The sequence below is a fragment of the Sciurus carolinensis genome, chromosome 11 (genome assembly GCF_902686445.1).
Source record: "Sciurus carolinensis chromosome 11, mSciCar1.2, whole genome shotgun sequence".
NCBI lineage: Eukaryota > Metazoa > Chordata > Mammalia > Rodentia > Sciuridae > Sciurus > Sciurus carolinensis.
This window is the reverse complement of record NC_062223.1, coordinates 46,221,327-46,240,487: the sequence shown is the minus strand read 5'-3', so window position 1 is coordinate 46,240,487 and position 19,161 is coordinate 46,221,327. Positions and strand designations below refer to the sequence as shown.

At 34.2% G+C, this 19,161-nt stretch overlaps 2 protein-coding genes across 6 annotated transcripts in view; one reads left to right on the top strand and one right to left on the bottom strand.

Annotated features, from left to right (window-relative positions):
• Positions 1-11,835, bottom strand: part of Dcdc1 (doublecortin domain containing 1) — a 494,469-nt gene extending 482,634 nt beyond the window's left edge. For both annotated transcript variants that reach the window (XM_047516704.1, XM_047516706.1), the window contains exon 1: positions 11,718-11,835. The gene's annotated coding sequence lies outside the window, so the exon portion shown is untranslated. The remainder of the gene's footprint in view (positions 1-11,717) is intronic.
• The window catches only part of Dnajc24 (DnaJ heat shock protein family (Hsp40) member C24), a 73,224-nt gene continuing 65,896 nt past the window's right edge, over positions 11,834-19,161 (top strand). For all 4 annotated transcript variants that reach the window (XM_047516719.1, XM_047516718.1, XM_047516716.1 and 1 more), the window contains exons 1-2: positions 11,834-11,927; positions 12,688-12,830. In XM_047516719.1, the coding sequence (XP_047372675.1) occupies positions 12,723-12,830 (108 nt within the window). In that variant the 5' untranslated portion in view covers positions 11,834-11,927; positions 12,688-12,722. The remainder of the gene's footprint in view (positions 11,928-12,687; positions 12,831-19,161) is intronic.

The window sequence follows — 19,161 nt, the reverse complement described above, 5'->3', positions numbered from 1 at the left end:
CACATTCTCACATTTTTCACAAACTTGTCAAGGTCTTAGTGATTCAGTTAGAGGCAACACAAATTAGAATCCAGTACTTTGCAAAGTTTTCATCCAAGTGGCTGTAAAGAGGGGCCTTATCTAATACATGAGCTGTCAACACAGTCTGAAGTGGCCTGCCAAAAAAAGGACATTGGAATATAATTCTTTATCTTTAATATTTAAGAAGTAAAATTTCATTTTACTTGATAAAACACCTGTGTTGATTTTAATAAACAATGGTTGCAACAGATGGTTTTCATTTGGTAACAAGCCACAGGCAGGCAATAAAAAATAAGGACAGCGGTAAGAATGAAGGAAAGAAGGACTGTATAGAGGGAAAAGAGGGGTGGGAGGGGTGGGGGGGAAGGGAAAAAAAATAAACATCATTGCCCTATGTAAACGTATGATTACACAAATGGTATGCCTTGACTCTATGTACAAATAGAGAAACAACATGTATCCCATTTGTATACAATTAAAAAAAATAAATAAAAAAATAAAAAATAAAAAATAAAAAAAAAAACAAAGTATACCTGATCTGGAACACTGGTGGTACTGCTCAAACAATGTGACCCATTAGTTTCAGTGCTCTTCAGAATGGAGAAACATGATCCATTAGAACCTGATGATTTCCACAAAATCAAACTGCTTTCTACAGCTTTAGATAATATTTTTCTTAAATGCCTTATTCTTAGGATAATTTATAGCTTCAAGTCTGATGTTTGATATTTACTTGTAATTCTTTGATTATAATCCTAACACCCACTAATCAGCAAGACTAAACATCCAAGCATGAACAGAATAAGTACAGTGAACTGCTTGACATGTTGAGACACCATTCGAGGTAACCTGATCTCCTTCGAATACTGAGTAATAGAAAATTATTCAGTTTTCACAGCCCAGTATAAATATCTATAACTTAGGGTTCTAGAATTAGATAATTATTCTCTAAGAAGTACATTGTAAACTTTTTTCTTGAAGGGATAGTTAATATACACTTTAATAGGTTCAAAGAATGAATTAGATACTAAACTTTATGACCATTCACAAAGAATAGAATAAAATAGGTCACGCAAACAATGTTACTACTGCAAAAGAAAAAAAGAATATCATTTTTTATTCCTCTTTCCTCCCACTCCTTTTTAACTATTTCTCTCTGCTTTCATCATCTTAAAGTGATTAAAAAATGTCCCTGGAGACTGGAAAAGGGAAAACATACCTCTTTAAAACAAGGGGAAAATGATTTTGGTAATTAGACAGCTTAGTTTAACCTGGAAACATGAAATAACAAATTAAACAACCAATTAATAACACCTAGGCTCACATAAAACACTGGAAAACAACATAGTATTTGAACAACCAAATATGCCATATGAACTTAGTATATTTCTATGATGGAATGACAGGTCATATTATTATGTGAAATGTGAACAGTGTAATTTCAATGTTGTGAGCCTTTTCATTCCATTCCCCAAATCGGTAGGAAAAATGATTTAGGAAGAAAGGAATCTAAAAATCAACTGCAATGCTAGACCAGTGGGTATTGACCCATTTCCTTTCTTTTGAGGATATGTTTTAGAATTCTTGAGTTAATGCCTTTATTGATGACTAGTAAGGACTCCTGACCTCCTGCATGGTCAGGATAACTTCATGGTCAGCTAACTTCATCACATCAGGTCCTTCAGATCTCTTGAATTTTTTAAAAAATTAATTTCCTTAATTTTCTTTTCAGTCTGTTGACCTTTCTTTTCCCTATGGATCTTACAAGACCTGTAGATTCAACCAAGTGGTGTTGCACAAAGACAAGACAGAAACACAATTTAGTTAGAAATTTCTAGAGGAAAAGAGAGTGCTTTATGAATGAATTAAAAAGCATCTTCTATGGCTAGAGATGGTGATTGTGTTAGTCAACTTTTCATCACTGTGACTAAAATACCTGACAAGAAAACTTAAAAGGAGTAAAAGTTTATTTGGGGCTGATGGTTTCAAAAGTTCAGTCCAAGGTTGGCCAACTCCATTGACTCCATCGCTTTGGGCCTGAGGTAAGACAGATCATTGTGAAGGAAGAGCAGCAATAGGGGAAAGCTTCTTACCTCTTATCAGCCAGGAAGCAACAACAGGGAATTTGTAGTCTTCCAGGGCACGCCCCCTATAACCTACTACCTCCTACAGTTACCACTTGGTCAGTCACTCAAACTAGGATGGCCTGATTAGGTTATAGCTCTGATAATTCAATCATTTCACCTCCAAATATTCCTAAATTAACACAGGAACTTTTGGGGGACATCTTACACCCAAACCATAACAGTGATACAACAGCATTTAAAACATAAGTGCTTGGTAAAAACACTTGAAAGTTGAAGACTATGAAGAACATATGTTACTTGATCAGATAAAGGAAAATGTAAACAAGAAGAAATCTTTGTATCAGGAACCTAAAATACATGAATACATGGTGAGTACAGAGTACTCCAGGGCCTTGAGAAAATGACTGTTGAAAAGAGACAATAATGAGGATAGGAAGTCAAACATTTGGCTTATACTAGAGCATCATGCAAGAGACTCCACTATGTTGAATAGAGCTGCTTATGGGACCAGGAAAATTGTTGTTCCCAACCTCTGTTACCATTTAAAATACTGTAGATATATTAGAAAGAAAGTTTGATCACCGAATTATTGTTTGAACTTAACTGTCTTTCTAAGTTTAAATACCGGGGAAACAATCAGGTAAGCTTCCATGCTAGAGAAGGAAGAGTTCCCCTGTACTAGTGTACCAAGAAGGAAATGAAGACATGTAACTATTACGACCATTCTCCCCTTAGAACTCTCAACAAAAGGCAGATACACTCTTTACTTCCCCTCTTACTGTAGGACATTACAGAATGTTTAGGGGAGATATATATATATATATAGTATGAAAATGTCTTATAACTAAGACAATGTAGTAAAAATAGTAAGTTGAGAATATTTGTATTTATCAAGTCAAGTCTGTAATCAATAATTTATTTAATAGCTGAAGAAAATACAACCAAAGAAAATGGTCCTGTAGCTTTGGCAGAGCTGATGGTAGTGTAATGTAATGCAAGTGTAATACAAAGGGCACTGGAACTGAGCCAAGAACTCCAGGAATTCTGCTTTTAGTTTGGAGCCAGTCCTGAGATAAATCCTAAACTCTCTTGTGTTCATTTTCCCTGTCTGTATAAAACATGGGGATAGGAATAGGGAAACAGGAGGAACTCTGAAGTCCTCCTATCTCTAAAATTTTGGCCACTTAAAAGAAGATTTTTTACATATGGAAAGTAAGGTAGTATGACAGAAAAATGAGAGGTTTGGAGTAAGCCGACTTAGGTTTAAATATTGTCTTTGCCCCTTACCAGACTTATTTCCTTATGCCTTACTTATCTTATAGAATTGTTATAAGGATTAAATGAGAAAAATATGCTGAAGTGATTATTAATGATAAAGTTAGTCCACATTTTTGTATTTAGATCTGCCTCCTGCACTGTCCAAGAAAGAAATTTTAGAAAGAATTTTTAGATGATTAAATTGGACTACTAAATGCTAGAACATATTCCAGAAACTCTGATTCAGAGTAGATGTTGCTGTTTATAATTCACAGTTTAGGAGTGTTTGTTTCCTTAGATGTTGATTTGCTAACAGTGCCATGGTTGAACAGTCCAAGTTCTGATGAATGGAAGTATGGATACCTGTTCTCTGTTACAGGAAAAATATGTAAGCATTCCAAAATAATTTCTCTAAAGGAAGTGGCGACTTTGGTTAAAAAACAAGTAGGTATCCCTGTTGGTAATCACTATGGGTTGGATGTGTCCCCCCGAAATGCATGTGTTAGAATCTTGGTCCTTCAGGTAGCAGTTTAGGGAGGTGTTATGATGTAGATGTGAGGTGTTCCCCAAAGATCATGTGTGAGACAATGTAAGAAGGTTCAGAGGAGAAATGATTGGGTTGTAAGAGTCTTAACACAATGAGTGATTTAAGCTCCTGATAGGGATTAACTGAGTGGTAACTGAAGTGGTAGGGTGTGACTAGAATAGGTGGGAACTGGGACCTGGCTTTGGGGTATATATTTGTATTTGACAAGTGGAGTCACTCTCTCTGCTTACTGATCATGATGTGAGCTGCTTTCCTCCACCACTTCCTCCACTATGATGTTCTGCCTCACCTTAAGCCTCAAGGAATGGAGCCTGCTGTCTATGGATTGAGACCTCCGAAACCATAAGCCCTCAAATAAACTTTTCCTCCTCTTTATAATTGTGCTGGTCAGATCCTTTTAGTCACAGCAGTGAAAAAGCTGACTAAAACAGGAGGTGGTGTAGAACCCTTAAGAAGTGGGGCCTGGTAGGAGGTCCTTAAATCTCTGGGAGCATGCCCTCAAAAAGGATTAAATAGTTCTTAAGAGATCCCTGAGTTAGTCCTCATGAGAGTAAGTTGTTATAAAAGCCTGAACCTGACCCTGAGTCATTCTTTGGTTTCCTGTCTAGTAATGTAATTGCTTGCTGTGGTGCTGTCAGGAAGCCTTCACTGAAGCTGAGCTGATACTGGCACCATGCTTTTGAAGCTCCAGAACTGAGAGCTAAATAAACCTCTTTTCTTTATAAAATTACTCAGTCTTGCATATTTCATTATAGTAACAAAAGACTGACTAATATAATATAGATTAGAAATAGAAAAGCAAAGGAAAATTGGTTGACCTTTAGAAAGTATCAATAGATTGAAATAATAAATAAGAACAGAAAGGAGTTAAGGGTTGAATTACCATTCTGATTCTCTAAGATGTGTTAGTTGGATCTACTCTATATATGAAGGAGATCCCTAGAGAAAAATCATGGGAAGTCATCAGAAACTAAGTAAGTTATATACTTGGAAAGTTTAGCTAGTAAAAAGATGATTACATTGGACTACTAAATGCTAGAGACTCAACCACTTTTACTGACTGAGTATAATGAAATTCAATTCAATTAATTGCATATTGATTACCAGCTAATAGCTATGATTAGAGAGATACCGACATAAACTTATCCACTTTGATAAAATTGATCTAAAACATTTCTAGTAACTTCAAAAGTGTTAGGCTTACCAATTCTCACTGTATTAAACACTGTTATCTGGTTTCTGGAACAACATTTGCTCCAAGTTGAAGGCAAGGCCCAAGAAACAACAGTACTTGTATCCAAATGACAGGATTGGCTTCATTTACTTAAAGCAAGAAACTGGGGAAACAGGATACATTGTCTAAAAAGACTATTACAGAGGACCTAGAAAAAAATATTTTATATCTGGCTATACTTTCTTATCTTGCCTTTTCATTTACCTGTCTTTAACTCAAGACTAATATAAGATTTATTTCTAAGTGTATCTTTCTCTGTAGTGACATATTTGAATATTACATAATAAATTATGTAATATTTGAATATTATATAATATATACATCAAGAAAATTCATCTCACTCTCCAAATTAGATTCTTAAAATCCTTTACTTAAATATGTTTTTGTACATATTACTATGGAATAATTTTTCCTTTTCTTGTATTCAAATAAGAAATTTTATTTAAATTGCTCCAAATGTAAAAATAAACTAAAATAATTAATCTTAGCAAAGAAATATTCATAGATATTAACACTGCAGACGAGGATTTACATTGTAGACAAAGATTTTCTTCAAACTATATAGTCTTTCAAATTAATATATCTGACTGCCTTTCTCTAATGTTCCTGCTTCACCTGCAGCATATCAGACAAGGTAATAATTTATGATAATCATATGAAAATATACAATTAATATTCATCACCTCTCATTCCTCATCACTTTAGATGATCAGTAATGCAGAGTGAAAATGCTGTCAGATTTCTAATTGCTTTGTAATGGGCTTGAAACAGGGAAATCATTAAAGGCAAACAATCTGTCATTTGTCTGTTACTTTAACTATCACACCAAAAAACTCATTAAAGAAATTGCTAATGAGCTATAAGAGACTATACTCATGGTGCTTCTACAGTAGATTAAAAAGCAATACTGTGAATTGCTTTAAAATATTTTAAAAATATGATATTTGGTATAAATTCATCAGAAAACATCTATTCTTCAGTATATTTTTTAAGCTGTGTGCTTTCATTATTTTGGCATTTAATCCATCATTGCAGAAATCCCTTTAGCATACAAGACTTGTTTTGCATCAGTCTCTAAATAATTAAACTGAAAGGTTGTAAGAAGAAGCTGCAATGCTAAATGTGTTTATTACTAGTAAGCTGACATAAGTAGTAAAAAATAGTACTACAGTAACCCTGATGCTAAGTGAAAAATGTATTTTAAAATGTGGTTTTTACCCTCATATCTTTTGTGGATTTGAACTGTTGAAGTTATAATATTTTTTCATCTTAATGCTATCATGCCCTACAAAAATTATATTCAACTAGTGAAACTGACAACAATAACATTAAATTCCTCATAATAAATGAGCTTTTCTGAAAATTTTGAAGATATTAACCAACACCAAATTTTTTCATAATATTATTTCAAATAATTTTAGCAGAGAAAACAAATCATTTTATTAAATTATCACACCAAATTTTTTGTCTTTATCATTCTGCCTTTCTAAGGTACTAAATTTAAAAAATGACAGTAATTTTAAAATAAGGTGGCATATAAACAAATAAAACCTCCAATTTTTATTGGTTATACAGTGTAGATACATTTTATTTTAGAAAAATATGTGAGTAATAAAGATAATTATGCTATTAATTTTCCCTTTTTATAATGATGAATTAAACCATTAATTTCCTATAACAAAAGAATCTTATTAATAGAGTCAAATTTCTTCTAAATAGGTAGACCCATTTGAATCTATTAGAATTTACACAAACTTAAAAGTCAAATGCAATAGCATGTTGAGTCAGGTGCCATGGTTAATATACACTAGTGAATTACAAAGTAACTTCAAAAGGTTTCCTAACACCCTGGAAACATCTTCATTATAATCTCTAATTGACTTAAACAGACTTCATATCGACTGTTTAACACATTTTAACCCACAAATTAACACCCTTTGATCATTCAGATTAACCTTTCTTCTGTGAGTAAATTATATGACAAAAATAAGCTTTTTTCCAAAATATTTGAGGTTTACAAAATTAAAATGGAGAAGGAAGAATGCTTTAAAAAATAGCATATAAATGCATATCCCCAAATGATAGAAAGAGGTCATCACACATTTCAGGGTGGTTGGAAAGTACACAGAGAAGTCAGAGTAGTCATAAGAACAAAGAGAAAGGGATAAAGAAGTGATGGAAAAAATAAGTTGGTATTTATAATGACTATAAAGAGAAATAGATGATGGGTTATATATATCTTTAATAAGTTCATGGAATGATGAAAACATCAGATGTATAAGAGGCTAGGAAAACATAACAAAAATATCCCATAAAATAAAGACCTTTAAGATATCTGAAACACTGACACAATGAAGTTAAACAAACAAACAAAAAAATAAAAAACAGCAACAGGTGTGATGCCCACAAAATGTTATTTATGTCTTTGTCTCTCTCCTGTTTAGGACATTGCCTTGTACTAAATTCAATGAATATTCACTGATGATGAGTATTGCTGAAATGACAAAGGAGAGAACAAACCAAGTTACGAAGACCAACAGAAGGGAAAGATGCAAAAACAAAAACTATTTCTGAAAGATGAGGTAGGATGTTGGGTTAGTTTCCCATTACTATAACAAAAGACCTCAGGTAATCAACTTAATAGCAGGAAAAGGTTTATTTTGGCTCATGGTTTTAGAGGTTTCTGCCCCTATTCACTTGTTCTTTTGGAATTAGGCAAGGCAGGACAACATGGCAGGGAGTATGGGTAGAGGAAGTTGCTCAGCTCATGGTAGCTGGAAAGAAAAAAGGTAGCAAAGTGCCAGTAGTCTCAATATATCATTCAAGGATAACTAACTGCCTCCCACTATGCCTTATCTCTTAAAGTTCCTGCCACTTCCCTATTAATAGTGTCATAGCTACAGAACAAGTTGTCGACACATGGGTCTTTGGGGGACAATTCAGATCCAAACTACAGCAATTATTCATTAGATTCTCAATACTGGATAAGCTTTATTATAATCTACCAAAAGAAGAAAGAAGCTTCTTTAATTCTAGATATCTATTTCTCCCTTCCTTCAAAGCATTATTTAAAGCTTAATGTTTCCATTCATGTTCCTGGATTAATTGTGAGTCAATAATTTCAATCTTTCAAGCAATCTAATCTGTTTGTATACCTATAAGTTATTAATATCATAGCATCTGTCTGTATTTCCTCTCACGTAGCATTTACATTTATTTCAGTTCCTTGTTTAAATGTCAGTCATCCAGATAAACCATAAGCTTTTGAAAGGGATGCAGCCAATATATTATGTCTAGTATCTTTTATGTGAGGTATACGGTAGATACTCAAAATACTTGTTGGTTCAGTGAATAAGTAAATGAAAGCTACATATGTACTATATCATTATTTTTTAAAATCTCATCACTATCTAATTCTTGGGGTTTTTCTATCTTCCCAAAAGGTTCTAAGTTGCTATAGTTGTTATCTAATTTCAGAACATACCCATAAACCTTGTTGTAGTTAAAACTAATGCAGCTTAGTTTACTGATAAGATGATCCTAAAAATTCAGAAATATGTATCAAGGAAATTAAAGAGCTGGTGACGAAACCACTAGAAAGGGTCAAGTAAATACAACAGTAGGAGAGGAAATAATTAGCAGAATACACTGCTGCTTTGGTTTGAATTGTCTCCTAAAGGACTGAGTTAAAGGCTCAGTCCCCAGGGTGGTGTTATTTGGTGGAAACCTTGAGAGATGATGGGCCTAGTGGGAGGTCCTCAGTATTACTGTAGGTGTGCCCTCAAAGGGGATTGTGAGACCCTGGTCTCTTTCTCTTTCCTTTTTTGCTTCTTGACCTTGAGGTGAGCAGTTTGCTCTCTCATACACTCTTTATCATTGCCATTTGGCACCTCACCAGAGGCCCAAAGCAATAGGTCTTTCTGATTTTAGACTGGCATCTCTAAAATCGAGCTAATATAAAACTTTAATCTTTACAATGTATTTCACTATAATAACAGAAAGCTGACTCATATGACCATACATATTGTAAGTATTACCCATTAATGAGAATCACAGCTTACTGGTATGATTTGGAAATAAGAATTTATTAATGTTCAGTGAACATTAGGTTATGGGTAGGCTAGTACTAAAGTATTGTACTGAATGTCAGTGTAATTTCTTGCTATTACAACCAAGGGCCTTGAACCTCTCAAGTATCTATTTATATATATTGATATATCTATAGTACTTGATCAATGATCTTGGAATAAAATATTTAATTTAAAACTACCTTTTCTTACATTGGATGCTGACGATACAAATTAAGGCTTTGCCCAAGCTTTTTAATTTATTCTGCAGTCAAGCTGCAGAATAAAGTATAGTTCAATAAATATTTGACTTTTATTTTAATTTTTTAATTCAATAGTTTCTGGTTTTCATTTGTTCATTTGGAAATTTCTAAAATACTGCTAGAGATGTTTAATAGTATATCAAACCTGAGCCACAAATATTTCATTATTAATAATAATAACAGCAACCAAGATTTACTAAGGGCTTACTACTTACAGGCACTGTCTCAGATGATTCTCAACCAAGTCTATCAGGGAGACTATTATTATTATTATTATTATTATTTATTTATTTATTTTTTTTTGCGGTGCTGGGGATTGAACCCAGGGCCTTGTGCTTGCGAGGCAGGCACTCTACCAACTGAGCTATATCCCCAGCCCGAGACTATTATTAATTTTTTACTGAAGAAGAAAACAAAGCACAGAGATTAACTTTAAAAAATTCTCATAGGCATTAGAGGCAGAGCCTGGACTAAATCTACGTAGTCTGACTACAGAGTTCATGCTCTTTACCACTTAAGTAACATATTTTATATTTCCAATATTTCTGTTTCACACACACACATACAAGCATACATGCACAAAATGGATAAATTGTCTTCTGAAAAAAAGACAGTGAAAAACAAATGTATCATAGACATACATTGTTAGAAGTCCATAGAATGAAGATAGCCAGTGTCTCAAATGAGATGTTCTTGCCCTCAGAAAGCTTGCAACTCAACCGGGGAACCAGAACAAACATCAAAAGTAAACAGTGCACTGTACCACAAGATGAATGCAAATAAGCATACACAAAATTTGCTATGCAGTTGAGAGGAGAAAGTAATTTCTAAGGACTGGGCCATATAAAAGACTTAATAGAAAATACAGGCCTTAAATGAGGGATAAAATTAATAGAAGGAAGAAAAGACAGTTTTATAAGTAAGGGGTAGCATTTGAGCAAAATTATGGATGAAGCACCCAGAAAAGATCAATTGTTCAAATTTTTCAGTAAGGTAGGTAAATGGTGATTAGGTTAGAAAATTAAGGACCATATTGAAAAGGTAAATGAATGCCAATTAAAGAGGATTTTATCTCTAGATCTGCCCTCCTCAGTATTGTAGCCACTAGTCAAGTGTGGGAATCCAGCACCTGAAATGTGGTTAGTCCAAACTGAGATGTGCTATGTGGGCAAAATACATCCCAACTTTTGAGGATGCAGGAGGAAAAAGGAATGTAAAACATCTAATTAATAACTTTTATATTGATTACATTTGTGAAATGATAATATTCTGTATATACTGTGTCTACCTTAAACACGACAAAACCCTGTGGAGAACCTAAACTATGCTTTTCTATTTAGATTTTTTTAAAGTTGCCTGTATCACTCTTTATAGTTCTTACCAAAATTAAATAACAGATCATATTAGAATATTTTACTTATTCTATTTAAGTTTATCTCCAATGCTTCTTAAACCAAGATTTGGTAGACGATAAAAAAAAAGGATAGTAAATCTAAACAGAGCAACAAGACCACCTTAACGTTTCCAAGTAAGATGGTACGTCAAGATGTCAAAAAGTAAGATGTATTTACACCTCTAGGCACAATGCAGGAAGAGAGATAAATGTAAAATAAGCGTAGAGAAGAGATAATAAAAGGAAACAAAGAAAGGGAAGAAAGAGAAAAGGAAGAGGAAAACATATAACCACGAAAAACCCAACAGCGCCCATTTGGAGTGCCACTTAACTGACTGAAAGGGGAGGAGATCATTCTTTTTCTAAATGCTTAAAAAATAACATAGCGGCCTGAGAATATGCGGACTAGGCAAGGGTTCTGTTTCTATTCAATTATCTATTTGGGTCCTGGTCTTTGGTTTGCTTGCCCTAATAGTAACACCCTCCTTCTCTGTCTCATTGGGTTGAAGTGAAAGCAAAGTGAGACAGCAAATTAAAAAAAGGTTGTGGAAAAGTTCTTATTTTTTAAAAGGCGGTGGCCAAGGTATAAAAGAAATAATTATCTTGAACATATTTTATCAGATCTCCTCATCCTTCTCATAACCTCCACCCGCTCCGCCAAGTACACACCGAAAGGACTGGGAGTAGCGAGCGCAGGGTAAGGGGAGCAAAGAAAGCTTTAGCGAAGGCGGGGATAGGCAGAGGGGTAGGTAGCTCGCTGATGAGGAGAGAGGCGACAGTAGCAGAACCAGAAAAGGGAGAGTTAGAGCGAGGCGAGGGACTCATTTCTCTACAGCTCGGACACTTACATCCAGTCAACTCCGTGGAATTGGTGACTGGTTACCATAGCCACCGCGTCGGAGCGGGAGCAGCGGAGCTTCCTACTGGTGCCTCGGCACCTAGGGCTCGACTAGAAACATGGTCACGTTAGAGCAGTGACTTCCGGCGGAAGGAAAACTGGTTCCTAGTCCCAGCCGTCCGCAGGCAGTGAGTGGGCGCCGGTGTCTGGGTGAAGTTGGGTAAGTGATAAAGTAAGAAGCCGGGAGAGGGTATCGGTCAAGTAGCCGGGCCGGTAGAGGTGACTGTGACTACAGTGGATTCCCAGGTTCTAATCTTGGGAAGGCCCCAGAAGCCTGGTTAAGTGTGTAGCTGTGGGAAGAGGTTGCTTGATTTTGGGGGTTCCCGGTAAGGATGGTTTTTGAATCTTGGAGGACAGGGACTTCCTCGAATGGACATCTTCGGGAGCTTTTGAGATCTTTGGGAGGTCTGAGCGTCTCTCCAATAACAGGGGCACGCATGCTATTTCCCTGCCAGTGGTGCTGTTACTGTGCACAATCTCCCAAGTAATCTGGAAGAAAAGAAGTGAACGGAAAACATCAGGATATGCCTTCAAATTCATTTTAGTTCTTTTGTTTTCTGTTTTGCTTTATTTCTTCTATTTGTTCATTTTGTAAATATTTATTAAACTGTGTGTAGTAAACTCTTGTATGCCATTTTACCCACCAGTTTACCTTCTTAGAGGTTCATCCACTAACTAGATTTATTATCAAATTCTGATTTTAGGCTGCTGTATATTAATTTATTTAAGATATATAATAGACTTTCCATTTTTGTCTGTATGCTTATACATGGAATTGTTGGCATTTTCAATGAAAAATACATGATTCCATAAGTTTACATTACAATCACGATAACCAGATATTAAAGAACTTAGAAAGGCAGTACTTCATTTTAGATACATACAAACTGCAGTGAATTGTCATTAATATTTCTCTTCAGAGGATCTGAGAAGACCCACTCGTGTTTAATGAGTGATGGCATTTGAGCAGATACCAAAAAAGGATTGGTACAGCATTCTGGGGGCAGACCCGTCTGCAGATATGTCAGACCTAAAACAAAAGTATCAAAAACTCATACTGATGGTAAGTCTTTTCTTTCAGATTATAAATCAAGAGAGAGAAAAAAAAAAACAGTTTATAAATGTGACTAGAAATTTAGGCTTCTAAAATATATATGGTATCAGTAGGAATTGAAGTATTGCTTCAATTGAAAGTCTCAGTAATCTAGCAAAAGCAAACAAACAAACAAAAAACAAACTTGGCTTTATATGGGATAGAAAATGGTTAGGAGCTGGAGATCTGAGGCAGGTTGATTCAGTTAGAATCCCCTGACTCTACCACTGTTTGTGAGAGCTTGGTCAACTTTTTTCTGTATGTGCCTCAGAGATGATTAGATGAAATAATACATGTAAAATGTTTAGAAGTGTTGTTTTATAATGAACAGTTAACTTCCAGTAACTAGCCACATGTTGCTATTGAGTATTTGACATATGGCTGGTTCAAACTGAGATGTACTGTAAGTATAAAATATGTATTGAATTTCAAAGATTTAATGCCAAAAAAACCTAAAAGTTTTTATATTGATTTTATGTTGAAATGATACTGTTTGTAGAGTATATGCCTAAGATAGGTCCATATTTTTGCATATATTAAACATTTTTTCACCTGCTTCTTTTACTTTTTTTAACATTGCAGATGTAGTGTGCATTTATAGCTCAGATTATATTTCTATTGGAAAGAACTGATTTAAGCTATTTTTGCACATTTACAGCTGAATTCATCCTCTTAATAATGAATTGTGGTATTTATAAATATATAGAATCTTTTTGAACACATATTCATTTTTTAATCTATATGATGATGTTTTTAATTCAATGTTAGTAAATCTACAATGGTCTCCAGTTAACATGGTTTACAAAAGAGTAAGGAACCATTATTTATAGAGCCTTAGTTATTTCTCTAGTTTATACCAGATACATCACTGGTATTTTCTCCAGACTATTTGTGTTCATTGTGACTGATAGATATTTCACCATCAGGAATTGTACTAATATTCCTGCTTTAGGTAATAAATTGGACTAAATAACCATAAACCATCTTCTTCCCCAGAAATTTTAAGGTTTCTGTCAGGAAAATCAAGTAGGTTTTAGCAGAATTTTTCCTGATATTAAATTATCTTTTTACCTCTGTTAATTGGGAGATAAGATGAAGTTGACCGGGTAGATCATGCAGATCCTTATAGGCCTTGTTAGCCTTTAATTGGGTAATGAGAAGCTATTTACATTTAGTGTGGTGGTATCTGTCAGACACCAAAGTGAATGATTTCATGTGCATCTTAGCAGTGTATCAGAGTTCCAGTTGCTCTACAGTTTCATCAGCATTTGATGTTACTAATCTCTTTCAGCTGTTGAGATTTTTCATTTTTTGACACCATTTACAATTTTAGCAGCATAATTATTTGTTATATAGGCTGTCCTCTACATTATAAAATGTATAGCAGCATCCTAGATGCCAAACAGTGAAAAATATCTTCTGTCAAAATGGCCAACCTCACTATTCCTTTCAGAATCACTGCTTTTGTACTGTGTTTACAGCGATATCACATTGTGGAGTTTCTGTTTTTAAATCACTCATGACTATCAATGTTGAGTATATTTTAATGTATAATCTTTTATGAAATTTTTTTTAATTAAATATATTCTTGATCCTGTGTACATGTTGCATATATTTTTTCTAGGCAGATTGGCAGGTCATTTTCTTAATGGTGTTTTTTGATGCATAGTTTTTTTGTTTAGATGAAATAGAATGCATCTTTTTTTGTTGTATAATTAGAGCTTTCTATATCTTCTCTAAGGTCATGAGAATAGTCTTCTGTTTTCTTATAAAAGCTTTATAGTATGTTTTACTTTGAGACCTATGATTTTTATGTATAGTATGATATAGGAAGTCATATTTTTATTTTTTCCTCAATGTGGAGATCTAGTTCTTCTAGCATCATTTGTTGAAAATGAGTGTTTTTTTCCTGCATTAAATTATTTGTGGTATGGAAGTATTTCTGGACATTGTTCTGTTTGATATATTTGTCTTTTTGTTAATACCTCCATCTTGATTACTATAGATTTACAGCTCTCAAAATCATGTATTCTCTCATTTTATTCTTTATTTTTCAAGTTTATTTTGGTTATTCTAGTTTACTTGCATTTCCATAGAAATTTTAGAATCAGCTTATAAATTTTAACCAAAAAGTAATCTTGTTTGAGTTTTAAACTGAGATTGCATTAATGTATATCCATTTTGGCAAAATGGACTGCTTGATAATATTGACTTGAAATCCATGAACATATTAAATCCTTTCAGTTATTTAAGCCATCTTTAATTTGTCTCAGCAATATTTTATAATTTTCAGGTCTTACGCATCTTTGCATTTATTTCTAATTATTTGATGTTTCTGGTTGCATTGACAAGGGAATTTTTAAAATTGCACTTTTCAGTTATTGATTAGTAGTATGTAGAATTAGTACACCTTATTTTCATATACTAATCTTATAACCCACCATCTTGTTTGTTTTTTTAATTCTTCTAGCTACTTTTGTAGTTTTCCTAGAATTTCTACAAATTATGTCATTTGCGCATAGCTTTTATTTTGTCTTTCCTATCTGTGCCATTTATTTCTCTCTCCCTCTTTTTGTCTTACTGTACTCCCTAGTTGAAATTTGCTTTCTCTTACCTGTGTCTATGATGGTTTTCTCCTGCTACTACTATGGTAATGAAAAAACAACAATGGGTCTCTTCTTTATTGGAAAGGGTTTTTATATTTTGAATTTGAGTTTATTAGGTTTCTTGGAATCTTCAGCTTCCTGAGTCTTCAGCTTCCTCTGTTAAAACAAAACCAAACACACATCACAGAAAACTATGAGTATGTAGGATTTCTGACTTGTTTTTCTAGATAATTACCAGAATTGAAATGTGCCATATTCTTTCTTATCCTTTTAAAAAGCGTAGTGTTGACTCCTTTTTTGCATTTATTGCCCCACCTCTGTTCTTTGTAGGAAAGCTGTTTGAAAGAATTGTCTCTACTGCCTTGCACTAATTTCTCTCTTCCCATTTCTCTCAAACCTATCCCACTGAAACTTTGTGATTACCACTCCAGTGAAGCTACTTTTGTCAGGGTCAGCACTGAGATCTGTGTTGCTAAAGCCAGAGATCAATTCCCAGTCTTTGTTTGATCAAATAATAATGTAACTATTTATCATAATTGTCCCAGAACAGTTCTGGTGTTTGCCTGTTTTTCTGGCATAATTAATAGCTCCCCTTTTCACTTTGAGAAGTGTTCTAGTTTAAGTGATGTTTAATAATAGCATTTGGTACAGTGTATCACACCTCCTCTTCGATATATTTTCTTTGCTCGTTTTCCAGGACATGATACTTTCCTGAATTCTCTCTTACTAAAACTATCTCTGGAGAGTAGTACAAACTCAATAAATCTTTGTTCAATGTGTCAAGTATATGAATATAGTCAACTTTATATTTTAATTCCTTTGTTGTTAATTTTTTGTATTTGTACTTATAATTTCTGCATTCTTCCTTATTTACTAAAGTTCTATTTTTGAGAGTGCTGTTAAAGTTATTAAGGTTTATTTTTTTCTTTCTTTGAGTTTCTTTTTTAAAAAGTATTTTGGCTTTTACTTTTTTCTGCCTCTTATCATAGAGGCTCCTTTCATATATTTGGTGATCCTTGATCATATTTAAAAGTGAAAGATTACAGCTGATTTGCAAGGGTATGTACATGACTAGAGGCTTTCATCAGGTAAGGTGAATCATTTTGTTGGAAGATCTCACTTGTCATTATCTGAATGTTCTTCTTGGAGAGGAATTCTCAGATCTCCTGCCTGGTGAGATAGGAACTTGGGCTCCTACAATGGTGTGTATCACATACCCTTTTCCTTTTGTTTTCATTGTTTTCAGTATACCTTTGTATCCTAGAGCTCAGCTGTGTGCATTATGTTCCTGCATCCAGTACATCTCTGATCTTTTTCCATACAGTAAACCTCTAGTTTTCTGCTCTGATAAGACAAGTGGATGCCTGGCTTTATGCAAGTAGGACTTTAAATCTCAACGCCTTTCTCTTGTTTACTTCTGCCCCTCAACCCCACTCTCAGTAATACCAATGCTTCCAATTTATTAATTTCTCTGATCTCTGTGTGAATGAACATCCTTCTTGTATTCTCACTTTAGGCTTATGTTTCAGTTTTCTTGGGTAGACTGAATTGAATACCTTGTTAGTCAGCTTTCCATTACCATAAGAAGTACTTGAGACATTCAGCTTATAGAGAGAAAAGGTTTATTCTGACATAATACTTCAGAGGTTCCAATCCATGATCAGTTGGTTCCATTGCTTTTGCTTCTGTCGTGAGGCAGCTTTCATGGCAGAGCAAAACCACGTAGCTCATGACCAGGGAGCAAAAAAAAAATAAGAGACCAGGGTCCCACTTTCTCATTTGATTACTGCCCCCAGTGATCTAAAGACCTCTTGTTAGGCCTACCTCTTAAAATTCTGCCACCTTCCAGTAGTATCAAACTTGGCACCATGTCTTTAGCACATGAGTTTTGTGGCAGTATTCCGGATCCAAATATAGCAGATACCATTTATGGATCAAATTTTGGTGTTTCTGATCTGTTTTTTTTTTTTTTTTTCCCTCTGTTAGTTGTTGTGCACATATGCCTTTTTAAAATATTATTATAGTGGAATCTGGGGAGGTAATAGGGAAAAATGTGTGTATTAATTTGCCATATAGTAGATGCCCTGAACTATTTTCATTTGCTCTTGAGGGGGTCGGATCCCTTCTGTGGTCATATGCCTTTATATTTTCTGCTACATCTGGTCCACTGTGATCCATCCCCATGCTCTCTCAATTAATTCTCACTCATTGTTTCAAAATGATCTTAGTTGTAATCCCTAGCTCTTATGTGTCCCCCTTCCTTATGAGTGTTCTCCCCTTGTAGTATTACATTTGGTGACAGTTCTTCAGGTCAGAGGAGGTACACATGTAAGGAAAAGAGAATGCGGATACTTGGAACATGATAAAATGTTTGAAGTTTCTCCCCTACTGTTCTTTTAAAAGATTAGAGAAACTTGAGCATGTGTGTGTACATTGTATGGGAAGTAGCCAAGAGAAAGCTTGGGATTGCTTATAGGAAAGAGAAAGAAAGTAATTGACAGAAAGCCTAAGGGATGGGATAGGAGAGAAAATAATTGACAGAAGGCAGAAGAGGATGGGATCCCAAGCACAGACAGAGGGTTAATGTTAGGGAGAGATCTCCCCTTGTTACTAGAGGAAAAGAAGAAAGAGAGGTGCAATTTCTGGTTCATTTGCTGGTTTGGTGATTAAAAAGCTTATGAGCTCATATTTGTTGACTATTTTTTTTTCCCCTCTGTGAAATAGAAAACAAAGCTATCTGTGGAGAGAAGGATGAGAGAAAGTAAAGCAGGAATTTACAGGACAGAATTTCAACTAGTATTATTCTGACTCCTAGCTATGTATAATAAAGACAGTAAGAAGTCTTAGCTAACAACTGTAGAACAGGCAATAAGAACATAAGGAGGCACCCAAACAATCAGTCTGATAGCATTTTGACGTCCTTTAGTGGGTTGGTATACTCCAGTTCGTTATATAGCCATTTATTTAACATAGTATTTTATATTCTTAATTATGGCCATGAGTTAAATTATGGTCAGTGTGTTCAATTTAAGAAGGCAAGAAAATATGTAGCAGTAAGTGTATAATTACACGTATTTGTAGTTTATAAGTACATTCATAGCTTACCTGTTTTTATCCTCTTAGTAGTCCTATAAGGTAGGTAATCTTACTTTGATGTCTATAGTTGAGAAAAGTAAGGCATAGTTACAGTTAACTGGTTTGTCAGAAATGTACAGTTAATTAAGGGTTAAAAATCTAACCTTGATCACTTACCTTGCCATTGGACTTTTTCCATTATATCACACTTTTCTTAATTGACATTCAAAGGAGTTTACCACGGTTTAAAAGCATAATTGTAATTTTTCTAGATTTCCATTGAACACCTCATTCATGTACATTTAATGAAGTACTATGGAAGGGCAAACATAATTTCTACTCTTTTAATTTTGAAGGAATATAGATTTTACATAGCTTATGAAGTAAAATTTATTTTCCTTGTTCTTTTTTGTATAAGTTTAATATCTAATAGGTTTAAAAAAGAGGAAATTATAAGGGAAACCATATTATTTTGTTCATTAGATTTTTTTTTTTTTAACAAAAGCAGGCTTCTAAAGTTCAGATTTTTGTTTCTCAATTTGAGTTAACATATTTTCTCAGTCTTAGTCTGTGTTCTGGAGGATAAAATAACATTTGACTAATAGCATTCTGTATCTAAA